This window comes from Pygocentrus nattereri, chromosome 27 (assembly GCF_015220715.1).
Source record: "Pygocentrus nattereri isolate fPygNat1 chromosome 27, fPygNat1.pri, whole genome shotgun sequence".
NCBI lineage: Eukaryota > Metazoa > Chordata > Actinopteri > Characiformes > Serrasalmidae > Pygocentrus > Pygocentrus nattereri.
Window position 1 is genome coordinate 10,017,501 of NC_051237.1, and position 11,956 is coordinate 10,029,456.

Sequence of the window (11,956 nt, forward strand, 5' to 3'; positions counted from 1 at the left end):
TATATGGATGGATAGTATTTGACATTTTTAGGTCAGACAGTCTGACCTTCTTGTGTACCCTCCTATATTGATGTAAACAAATCTTAAATTAATAACACAAGCAGAGTATTGCAAATATCTCAATGATTGCATTTTGCTAAATGTAAAAACATTTGTTGTTCGTGGATCATATATACCCATTTGTTAGAACACATGTTTTGTGATTATTTTGTTTTGTATTATATGTACATTTTTGGTTTATTAGTGGGGTTATTGCAGACTTTCACCATTAATTAACTGAAAAACACCCATTCCAACACCCAAACATATCCAAAAGCTGAGTGCTGCAAGCTGCTTAGTAATCAAAAACTAATTGTATGAAGTAAAAGTCTACATTGCCAAATTCTCCTGTGCAATCAGTTCTATGTTTTTTGACACCCTTTACAATCTGTTTCAGCAATGCAATCAAGAGCTTGTAAAAGGCATCCAGGCTTTGGCTGTTCAACCCAGAAAAAGAAAGGCAAGACGAATCTCGCACAATAGCCCTGTTGCCCCCTCTTCTGCTTCTGCCTCCACGAGCAGCAGGCATCTTTCAGCCTCTCCTCCTCCTGCTACTTCTCTGAAACACATTACCACTTCTGAGATACCAGAGGGAGCTCCTAGTCCTGGAACTGGGGACTATGATCAGCATGGCAAGCTCATCATACTAGTGGAAGACTTCTTCTATGGGAAGGATCCGGGTCGGCCGGTCCTGATAGAGAATAGCCAAGTGCCCATCATGATGAAATGCCATCTCTGTGATAAGAGGTTGAAGAACAACATCAAGTAAGAGGCCATTCAGAGAGGGCTGTGGAGAGAGGAAAACAGGAGATTGATTTTAGGGGAAAATTGTTTTAGTAATAGCTATGTGTGCTGAGCGAGTGGTCTTTTTAGCCAAGTGTTGTGTAGGTGTGTAAGTCTAAGGGATTTATATAGTCATCTGTTTAGCTGACCTGACGTTAGATGACTGAATTGGGCTGTCTTTAATAATTTCTCTCCCTGTAGGCTAATGAACCACATGAAGCACCACATGGAAATGGAGCTGCAGATGGATGATGGAGACTGCCACACTGTGTGCCAGCATTGCTTCCGGAACTTTTCCTCACCTTTCACCTTACAGTGTCATGTTGAGACTGTCCACAGCCAAGTAGAGTGTACAGGTGCATCCCTCTGCCATGTCACTTTCTGATGTTCTTGTTGTGCTTTGTTTCTCAAAATGATCTGCTTTGCTCAAAACTCTTATCCATTGTATTTATTAATATGTATGCTATAAAACCAAAGACAGGCCTATATCGGTGTGTACAGACTCATGAAGGTTTATCATTTCTGTTTTTACAGCCCTGTGTAAGATCTGTGAATTGTCCTTCGATAATGAGCCACTATTTCTTAATCACATGAAAAACTCTCACAAACCCGGTGAAATGCCATACATGTGTCAGGTAACCCTCATTTGAGAATTATGAAGTGTGCCCTGAATATTACTGTGCCACTGTTTTTTTAAATTTATTTATTTATACACTATGTAATTATTAGAAATGTGCAGATCCCTGTATTTTATTACATTATTAATTTGAATTTTTGTAGGTTAAGCACCGCACAGACTTGACTTTTAAATTAGTAACTTTTTTTTAGGTGTGCAATTTCCGCTCCTCCTTCTACAGTGATGTTATAAATCATTTCCGAGAGCTCCACAAAGACACAAACAATCTGCAATGCCCTTATTGCCTCAAGGTGTTCAAGTCCAGCAACAGCTACCAGTTACACTACAGCAAGCACCAGGTAAGCAATACAGCTAACACTAGATATTCTAGATGGGGAAACATGTTCTTTGTGAAATGTGGATCTCTTGGGGGAGGCCCTGATGGTTTGATTTGAGAATCGCTGGGTTAGATCAGGTTGTGGGGGGAGGAGGAGGGTGGGGGGGTGCTGCAGGTTTGCATTTCAAACAAGCAGAAGTACACCTGATTCTTTGTGTTTAATCAGTTGGTCAAACTCTAAATGGTTGATCAGGTAAGGTCCTGCTTTGTTGGAATGAAAATCCGCAGTCACACTTTTTTCCCAACCCTCATACTGGAATACCACCTGTCCTATACATTTTTGTGTCTTCTTTCTGTAACACATTCACATCGGCTTACGATGGGATAATGAGCTGATTATTTGGATCAGGTGTGATTGGAACAGGGACAATACTAACCTATAGGACCATGGTTAACCTGGAGGTTTGTGAACCACAAAGATGAACAGAATAATGGATTGCATGATCGTGCATTTTAACTGAATCTGTGGTTCAACTAATGTCTCCTTATGTGTACAGAAAAAGTCAGTGCTACATTGTGATAAGTGCCGGCTTCAGTTCCTCTTTTCAAAAGAGAAGACCGATCATAAGGCGTCATTCCATCGGACCCATCTCAAGCCTGTGCAACTGTTGGGGCTTAAGCCTGGCACTAAGGTAAAATGACTCCCACCCTCAGTCTACATATCCAAACCAGAATGCTTTTTTATGTTTACTATGCTTTTGTATATGTACTGTATAGACATGTACTGATTTGAAAAACACGTCACAATTACCTAACCTATTATAGTTTACAATATTATCATCATATTATATTTTACAAAATCACTTCATATTAAAGGAAACAAAATATGTTCCTAGTGCTCAGTGCAAGTTTTCATTAGTATTACTGTGAAGATGGTTATACATGACATGTACAGTAAAGTAATAACATAAACTGTGCGCTAATGATATTATATAGGAGCTGAGAACTAATGGTAGAGCCCTGATCTTCAATGAGAAATGTGAAAATACTTCAACATAAAGCAGGGGATTTACCAGTCATTTCTTAAACTTTTATAAAATTATAATCATCAAACATTTGTCAGCCACACAGTAGTTTGTATCCAGAAGTATTTGCTCATCTGCCTTCACATGCATATGAACTTGAGTGACATCCCATTCTTAATACATATGATGTCAGCCCACCCTTTAAGCTTTAACAGTTTCAACTCTTATGGGAAGGCTTTCCACAAGGTTTAGGAGTGGGTTTATGGGGAACTTTTGACCATTCTTCCAGAAGCACATTTGTGAGGTCAGACACTGATGTTGGATGAGAAGACCTGACTCGCAGTCATCCCAAGGGTGTTCTATTGGGTTGAGGTCAGGACTCTGCAGGCCAGTCAAGTTCTTCCACACAAACTCGCTCATCCGTGTCTTTATGGACCTCGCTTTGTGCATGTTGGAACAGGAAAGGGCCATCCTCAAACTGTTACCACAAAGTTGGGAGCATGAAATTGTCCAAAATCTCTTGGTCTGCTGAAGCATTAAGAGTTCCTTTCACTGGAACTAAGGGGCTGAGTCTAACTCCTGAAAACCAACCCAACACCAAAATCCCCTCCTCCACCAAACTTTACACTTGGCACAATGCAGTCAGACAAGTATTGTTCTCCTGGCAACCACCAAACCCAGACACGTCCATTGGATTGCCAGACGGAGAAATGTGATTCATCACTCCAGAGAAAAAAATCTTCACTGCTCTAAAGTCCAGTGGTGGCGCTTTACACCACTGCATTCGACGTTTGGTGATGTAAGGCTTGGATGCTGCTCGGCTGTGGAAACCCATTCCATGAAGCTCTGTGTTCTTGAGCTAATCTGAATGTCACATGAAGTTTGGAGGTCTGTAGTGATTGACTCTGCAGAAAGTTGGAGACCTTTGTGCACTGTGTGCCTCAGCATCTACTGAGCCCAATCTGTCATTTTACTTGGCCTACCACTTTGTGGCTGAGGTACTGTCGTTCCCAGTCACTTCCACTTTTGTTATTTTGACTGGAGTATTTGGTAGTGAGGAAATTTCATGACTGGTGGCATCCTGTCACGGTACCACGCTGGAGTTCGAGACTCATTCTTTTACAAATGTTTGTAGAAGCAGTCTGCATACCTAGGTGCTTGGTTTTATACATATGTGGCCATGGAAGTGACTGGAACACCTGAATTCAATGATTTGGATGGGTTGAGTGAATACTTTTGGCAATATAGTGTAACTTGTTTATCTGTCTGTCAGGTAACCATCCGGGCGTATACAGTGACTAGGGTAGATGACAACTCCAGTATCAAAGCACCCAGCATCAATGTTCAAAGTCCTCCTCTGAAGGAGGTACTTTCAGCCTCTGCACCTTCAATTCCTGTACCTCAGTGTGCTGTCCAAAAAGTCACACCTACAAAGAGGAAACCTGTTGAGAGCATGCTGGAAGTCATGACCAAGTTTCAGAGCCAGTGGTGAGTGAGTCAGCTGATGTCTGTTTTTTGTATCATTGCACAGAAAAGGTTCTGATTACAGCTTAATTTGCAGCGTCTCTGCAAAGGTAGAGGAAAGCTGCTGTACAAACTATTGATTTCATCACTTCACCTCTTTGTTTTTTTTCCAGTGAGTCAGCAAAAAAGCAGTTTTGCATAGAATGTAACTATGAGATTCCAGATTTTTCCAGCCACTTTCCCACCTTTGTGCACTGCTCCTTGTGTCGTTATCGCACCTGCTGCTCCAGAGCTTATGCCAACCACATGATCAGGTGTGTGTGTGTGTGTGTGTGTGTGTGTGTGTGTGTGAGTGTATTGAATTAGAATGTGAAATGTTCTAAATAATGTAACTTAGCATTAATGAACATCAGTTACGCAAAGTGTGATATGATTGAATAATCAGTATTGCATTGAATGTTTGTGTCCTTAATAAGCTCTTTATTGTCTTTGCAGTTATCATGTTTCTCGCAAAACTACAACTAAATACCTGAACTTGTATAAGCCCTGTCCAAAGTAAGAGACCAGTTTTCTACTTTCTCCTATTTTCTGCTAATTTTATTGTGGGTGTTGAATATATATTGATCTTTTTTTACATTTTCTTCTATTTTTTAAATGTAGATTGGGTAAGCTGAGCTGTCGTTCATGTGATTACACGACTAAAGTTGGGGACCTGATGGCCAGTCATCTCATTGCCCATCCTGGTCACTGTTCCAGCCACTGCAGGTTCAAAGGTGAGATGATGTTTTGGTTTGTTTTAAATTGTTTTTCAATTGTTTTCCAACATGAGTATTTGCAGAGGGCTGCAGAGCATGGTACATTGATCTATCACAGTAATTGTCTTTTTTTTTTTTCTTCCAGAAGGATTTGCTCGTGGCTACAAAAGGTAATTTGAGTTAGGATTTATGCTCATAAGTGGTAGCCAAGAAGAGACAGAGAAAATATTGGTTCTGTCTGAAACACAACAAAAGAGAACTTGTTTCTTTTGCTGTAGTAGGAATACAACACTACCTAGTTCTGTTAGTAATTGCAGTACAAAGTAATTAATTTTGCCTTAAACAGATACAGAATGCATAACTTGTCTATATTTCTAACTTTATCAAATATTGTTTATTCTTTAGATTTGTCTACATACCAACTGAGCTGATTCAGCATGATCAGAGGCCCAATCCAGGGACCTTTATGCCTCTTTGTGTACAGCAAGTGGGCAAGCATTCACTTTCCAACCTCAGTAAGCCTGCCACACATCCTAATCAATGCATTAACCTCCCTGTTAGCTCTGTTCACACTCCATCAATTCCCATTCAAGTGCAACCTGTTGATCAAAGCACTGTACCTGATGAGAACTGTGGGACACAGCCAAAAGATTCAGCTCCACGGAACAGAGGGCTTTCTAGTGGTGCTCATTCAGAAGATAAGATGGGAGGGTCCCTTACCTTAGCCCAGCACAAGATTGTACTCTATGCCCTGTGTTTTGGTGTTCCTCAGGCAGCTAACCACTTTGACATTCAACCAAAGGAAGTCCAGTCTCTGTTGCTTAAACGTCAACTTCAGCTTGGGCCCCCAAAAAGCAGAGAAGGTTTGATTCCTCGAGCAAGTGACCATCTGGCTGAGTGGGTATTGTGCCAGCGTGAGCAGCAGCTACCTATAAATGAAGGGAACCTTTTCTCCAAAGCTGCAGAAATCATGAGCAAAGATGGTGGGCCAGGGATCTCTTATGAGTGGGCAGTGGATTTCCTGTTGCGGCATAACTTGGGTGTGCAGGCTTTGGCCATGTCTAGCCGATTACTACCTCCTAAAGCTCAGGAACATGTACATTCTTTTACTTGCTTCATGACAAAGCAGGTCACCACACACGACTTTGGTCGGTCCTTCATTGGTGCTGTGGATGAACTCTCCATCTTTATTGACATGGAGCAGCTAGATCCAGCCTCTGCTGATTCCTCTTCCATGATGTCAGCATTCAAGTTGGTCGGCGATTCAGATCCGCTTATGGACATTGTGCTTGTAGGCCTAGCTAATGGCACCATGTTACCAGCCATGGTCTTTCTCAAAGGTGAGCCCCTCAACCCAGATGCCCCATCCTTGCCAGATATCATTATCTTGGAGGCAAAGCCAGATGGCTTCTCAGATGAGGAAAGACTTCAACTGTGGTTTGACAAAGTCTGGCGTTGGCATGTGGAGCCCAGCTCTGGAGGGAAGGGGTTGCTGGTTTTGGACACTTACCGTGGACACATAACTGACGACTTCTTAGCATCACTCAACAGTGCCAATACCCTGCCAGGCATTGTCCCTCGTGCCTGCTCCTCTCGTCTGCAGCCTCTGGAGGTCTGTGTTGGGCCTGTGTTGCGAGAGCTCTTGCAAGCTCGCTGGAGCCAACATGTGACGGAAGCACCACAAGATCTGATTGGTGCTGAACCTGCTGACCTGGCTCTTCTGGTTGCAGCCTGGCTTGTTGAGATGTTGGATGTAATAGCAGCAAAGCCAGATCTTCTTCAGCGTAGTTTTGATCAGGTATTAAATTCCTCTACAGAAATGGAACCTGCAGAGCTTTGTAAGTTAGTGCGTAGTTTAACAGAAGCAATTGTTGTCACCAATATTCAGGGACAAGAAGCTGAGGAAGTAGAGTCTGGGGAGAAAAGCAATACTTCAGATATTACTTCTCCAAGCTCTTTGCCTTCCCCACCAGCCAATCCCCATGCTTTGAAAAAGATATTTGAGAAAGATAGTGATCCAGAATCTTTCCTTGGTTTTGAAGATGCTGAAATGACTGACTCCTAATTACTGAAAAATATCAAGAAATGACTTTGTTGCTCTACGTAGGTCAGTTTAAGGATAAGCTTTTCCAACACTGTTTTGCATACTGACCATTTTTCTTTTGGACTTCATGACTTAGTAATTTAATGAAAAGGTTTCCTTGACAAACATTAACATCAAGCAACATTGTCAGTGAGTCAGCTTTACTATTGGTGCAGCAGCATTTGTTGACTGTAAACTTGTTTGCATGTGTTAATGGTGCACTACTTAAGATTTTCATCTTGTAATTGCTGACAGTGCAACATGAGTCTTCCTATTTGGTCAGTGTGTAGTTCAGAGCATTGTTATAAGAAAAAGTGGAGTTTAGTCACTACAAAATATTTTAGCTATAATAGAACATATAAATTGTAAGAAAATCTTATTTAGTGTACCTTTCAAAAAGGGTTTCAGGATATTGTAGAGATACATACAATCATGTCTGACTGACTACTGAAGCGTTTTAGTCTTTTTGGTTTGTTATTGTTCAACCAGTAAATTACTGGTCTCTTTTTCATCTTTATGAATAATAACACCTGTCCACACATGTAAAGATACAATGCAAAGAAACTAAATGGCCCTCCCTGTTTCAGTGTTAGAAATGATCTGTTATGTTTAGGGCTGTTTGTTCATATTTAAAGGGCTGTCTTACATAATAAAAACCTACTTTTTTTATTTCTTTAATTGTAGTTTTTTCTTGTGATTGTTGGTTAATTTTGTGAGTAAGAACCAATTTAATCAATACATCTTGTGTGTATATGCATCAAAGGGCAATTTTGTTAATCAATATGCTGAATGATAATTTAAAGATATATTGATTAACTATTTGCTGTAGCTAATACAATAGCATTCCTTCAAAGTAGATAGTGTTTGTCCATGGCTGCTGCAGAATCTGCTTTTTTCAGAAATTCTCATGTTCAAAATGTCATGCTACATGAACCTATCAGTATCTTAGTGTCCATAATTCACCATTAATAAGAGGGAAAGCTGCAGCTTCATCTGGCTCAGTGCACCTAGAAAGTATCGGAAGGCACCACTGTGAAACTCATCTACCCCCAGTAAAGCCTTACATGCAGCAGTATTTTTGTGTACCGCAGTAGTACATTAAGCAATGGTGCCGAAACAAATTAGCAAAACATGTTCTAAAAAAAGCACCTCAGCAAAAACACAGACACTTTTTCAAAGTGATTAATATGAACTGGCACAAATCATTGTAATGTGTTGCAAATCATGAATGCCATTACGCCTTGAGAAGGGATTTTTTTTAGAGATGATTTGACCCCTGTAAACACAGAGCCAGCAGTATAGAGAATACCTAGAAAGGAGGGCTGCTGCACTTATATAATGTATGTTACTGTTCTTGACTTTTTGTTTTGCTTGACAGTTTGTTACTGTATGCTGAGCTAAAAACATTTGACAGAAAATACACCCTAGCATTTTAAAACTTTTTATTTCTGTGTAACAAAAACAAACAAAAAAAAACATTAAACTAGGCGTAGTCTAAACCAGTAGTTACTAGTGATGCAAAAAATATGTCCACTGATGTGTCCACTGGATTAGCAGGATGAGCCTTTATTCAAACCCACTGTAGAAAAAAGAAAAACATGAGTTATATTAAAGCAACAAATAATAATTTACTTTAGTGTTTCTATGAAGTAACTACAAGAATGAGCACAAAACCTCTATACACCTGCACCGTGAGCTCCAAGTTAAAGTAAAAATGTAGCTGCCAGATTACTGTGGGTGTCCTGATAGAAATTGGACTCGTGTGCTTAAGATTCTTTAAAATGCTGGTTGAAACTCAAAATCTCAGTTGAGCAAAGTACCTTGTCTTCAGTCAACATATGTAAATAAAGAACATAGTAAAAATAGGTTTTTATAAATGAAAAATAAATATTTGGTAAGCCTACATGCAATCACACAAATGTCAAGGCATCTAAAATTCACTTTCTCTGATGAGATTATTTCAACCCACCTGACCATATGGGCAATATCCCAGTTTGTTTCTGATGACAGTGGTCCAAGAATCTCAACTCCTTCCTCAGTAACAATGGCAATCTCATGCTAAGGAAAAAGGAGGAAATTATTTTTTATAACAGGCACACACATTCCATGTTTTTAAAGATACATGGCCGCACCTTTACTAGATTTTAAGTTTATATTAAGGTCAGTTCTTACTCTGTTGTAGGAACGAGCATCGCGGTAGTACAGCACTTTGAGGCATCGTTCTATCAGTGCCCGTGCCTCGTCCTTGGTAATTTCTACCTTGTTCTCCACCACCTCCCTCATCAATGGCTGGAAAGATAAGTTATATCCAAAACTGTCAAGAACAGATCTACTACAGATATTATAATTGGTTACACAACTGAAAACGCGTACGTACATACACACACACACACACACACATTAGATACATACATAGGCTCAAGTAGATTGTTCATACTAAAAACAGCATCCTTCTACTCACCTGAGCCAAGTAGGCACCAAATCCTGTTGCTACTGTTGGAGCCTCATATGCAACACCTAGCTTGTCAACATAGCCAAGGAAGCTAAAACAAAGGAGTACAAAGGAGTAATGGTTATATTGAGATCACACACATACATACACACACACAGATTATATATATATATATATATATATATATATATATATATATATATATATATAAATAAATGTATGTATGTATCACACACACACACACTTTATAATCACTTCTGATGTCAAACAAATTTAAAACAATTTTTATAATCATGCTACACATAACAGAAAAGAAGGTAAATACTGATAAAAATTCCAACTATTTCAACAGGGGTAAATGTTTCATCAAAAGCATTTGAAACACATTTCATCCAAAACTAAAAAGTTCAAATGAGTAGAAAGCCCTTAATAATGTGTGTGTGTGTGTGTATATATATATATATATATATATATATATATATATATATATATATATATATATATATATATATATACACACACACACACACGTCAGATAGTACACAAGCCATCCGTGCAATAACAGATGGACGTGTTAGTATGTGGTGTTTTCTGAAAGCGTTACTGCTGACGCAAAATTTTATGTGCCTGTTCCTGTGTGCATGATCTTACTTCAACTAGATAAAGCTTTCACAATTTGAGCTAATGTTACTCAACACACAATCAGATTTTTGGACATTTTCAGCAACTCATGGTACACTTCCACTGGGATTTTGGCATGGCAGAATAACATTAACCCTTATTAATTAGTTGTACTGTTTTCATTCAAAACACGTTTTTTTCTATGCCAGTAAACATCCAAATTACAGAATGGTAATACTGCTTATTTGCCAAGGAATACGAAACCCGTAGCAGTGATGATTGAGCCCTGAAGAGAGTGGACTGTTAATACATGAAAACTGATCTACCTTTCTCCATTGTAGAATCCACCGATAACGACAGTATTCCACAGTGGGTTCATCCTGCTGCGTCGGTTGTACATGACACGAGTAAGCCAGGAATGGATGGCTTTGGGACTGTAGCTGTGACCATCTCCAAGAAGCTCCTCATCAATCCTGTACAAGAGCCACAAAAGAAAACTTCAGCTCCATTTTCTTGTATAGCAGTACAGACACTTATGAAATACAGTTAAACAACTACATGGAAATACTTGAGCACTTACACCATCTGTTCAATCATCTGTTTAAGATACTGGTAGTCTGCGTAGTCCCCTGAGGCACCCAGGATGGTGTTGTCGTTGACTTTCATGAGACGGGAGATGTTGCGGAAGCGAGCCAGAGAGCCATAAGAACCGAGCATGTCAGCAGCGATGACGACCCCACCTGTAAATTTCACCCCCAGCACTGATGTCCCAGTCACCATGGGGTTACTGGTAAAGGAAATAGAAAAGTCACAACCACTGATGCTTTCAGCTGCATCACTGGGCTGTCAAAAGCCTTTCTTTCCCAGTTTCATATTCTAAGGTGTCTAGGAAAGACACTGCAAGCCTGAAGGAAATACATATGCAGATGTAGGGAAAAAAAGTTTCAAATGCTGTTCTCTTCCCAGACAGCTAGGTTAGCTAACGACATGACACAGCCTGACAGAGCACTACCATTAGCGTTAACCTAGCTAAGCTAACTAGCTAAACAGTCAGCGTAGTGAACAACAACAAAGTTATGTATTTTTATCTCACCGCTCTGACCAAATATTTATGAACACTACTGAGGCCAAACGTAAAACCTTCTAAAAAGACAACACGCTGGGTGGGACCTTCCCATCAGTGAACTGACATTAGCCGTTAGCTGCCAGCCTGCTCGCCGAGCGCCTCCATGATGATACAGCAGTGTCGGCTGGGAAACCGAAACCACAGCGCGCGAACCAAAACCGCGACCGACTAATTAACGTCAAACGTTTTTTGGCGCTTACAGTGTGTGTCTAATGGGTCCACATCCTGGAACCGTACTGTGGCTGGGTCCTGTAAGGGAGTAGAATTGCCCGGGTTTTGGTCCGCTCTCCCAGAAGCTCAGCTTCAGTCCGCTCGCCTCCATCTTCAACACGGCCGGAAATGACCTCACAGCGCTCGGTCTCGCTTTCCTTCGATGACGCCGCCGCCGTTAAAGAGCCGCGCGTGCCGTTTGCTCGAGCGCTGTCGTCTCTGCTCTTTAAACTGTTTTAAGGTGCCAGGGTTGCTATGCAACGGAGAACAAAAGTACTGGGAAAAAGATTCAGAATACAGTAATGAAGTATCTGTACTCAGTCCACGTGACAGACTTCAGAATAGTTACCTTTTACACTTTTAGGAGAATACTTTTAGAATACTTGCTCACTAAAATAAAAAAATTGTGTACCATCTTTAAAAAAAAAGCATTGATGCTTTTTAA

General features: G+C 40.3%; 2 protein-coding genes across 3 annotated transcripts in view; one reads left to right on the forward strand and one right to left on the reverse strand.

The window, feature by feature from the left end:
• The window catches only part of pogza (pogo transposable element derived with ZNF domain a), a 14,855-nt gene extending 7,075 nt beyond the window's left edge, over positions 1-7,780 (forward strand). The window contains exons 9-19 of one of the 2 annotated variants that reach the window (XM_037535459.1): positions 437-804; positions 1,024-1,178; positions 1,357-1,457; positions 1,651-1,797; positions 2,333-2,467; positions 4,074-4,288; positions 4,438-4,578; positions 4,760-4,819; positions 4,925-5,037; positions 5,165-5,189; positions 5,425-7,780. In XM_037535459.1, coding sequence (XP_037391356.1) covers positions 437-804; positions 1,024-1,178; positions 1,357-1,457; positions 1,651-1,797; positions 2,333-2,467; positions 4,074-4,288; positions 4,438-4,578; positions 4,760-4,819; positions 4,925-5,037; positions 5,165-5,189; positions 5,425-7,084 — 3,120 coding nt within the window. In that variant the 3' untranslated portion in view covers positions 7,085-7,780. The remainder of the gene's footprint in view (positions 1-436; positions 805-1,023; positions 1,179-1,356; positions 1,458-1,650; positions 1,798-2,332; positions 2,468-4,073; positions 4,289-4,437; positions 4,579-4,759; positions 4,820-4,924; positions 5,038-5,164; positions 5,190-5,424) is intronic. The other variant, XM_037535460.1, reaches the window with a different exon arrangement.
• Positions 7,781-8,527: 747 nt separating this feature from the next.
• psmb4 (proteasome 20S subunit beta 4) lies at positions 8,528-11,663 on the reverse strand. Its single transcript, XM_017692941.2, has 7 exons — positions 11,502-11,663; positions 10,756-10,962; positions 10,502-10,648; positions 9,564-9,645; positions 9,275-9,391; positions 9,072-9,160; positions 8,528-8,681 (listed from the first exon to the last, which is right to left on the reverse strand). Exons 1-7 carry the CDS (start codon positions 11,621-11,623, stop codon positions 8,669-8,671), a joined length of 777 nt encoding a protein of 258 aa, XP_017548430.1. The 5' UTR covers positions 11,624-11,663; the 3' UTR covers positions 8,528-8,668.
• Between the last annotated feature and the right edge of the window lie 293 nt (positions 11,664-11,956).

Bases quoted from the DNA above. Each gene is read 5' to 3' on its own strand.
- psmb4 (XM_017692941.2), bottom strand. From the start codon at position 11,623: ATGGAGGCGAGCGGACTGAAGCTGAGCTTCTGGGAGAGCGGACCAAAA. The intron at 10,649-10,755 runs GTAAGTGCTCAA...GCTCTTGTACAG, and splicing joins CAGATGATTGAACAGATGGT to GATTGATGAGGAGCTTCTTG. The intron at 9,161-9,274 runs GTAAGAACTGAC...CTTTTTCCTTAG, and splicing joins ATGCTCGTTCCTACAACAGA to CATGAGATTGCCATTGTTAC.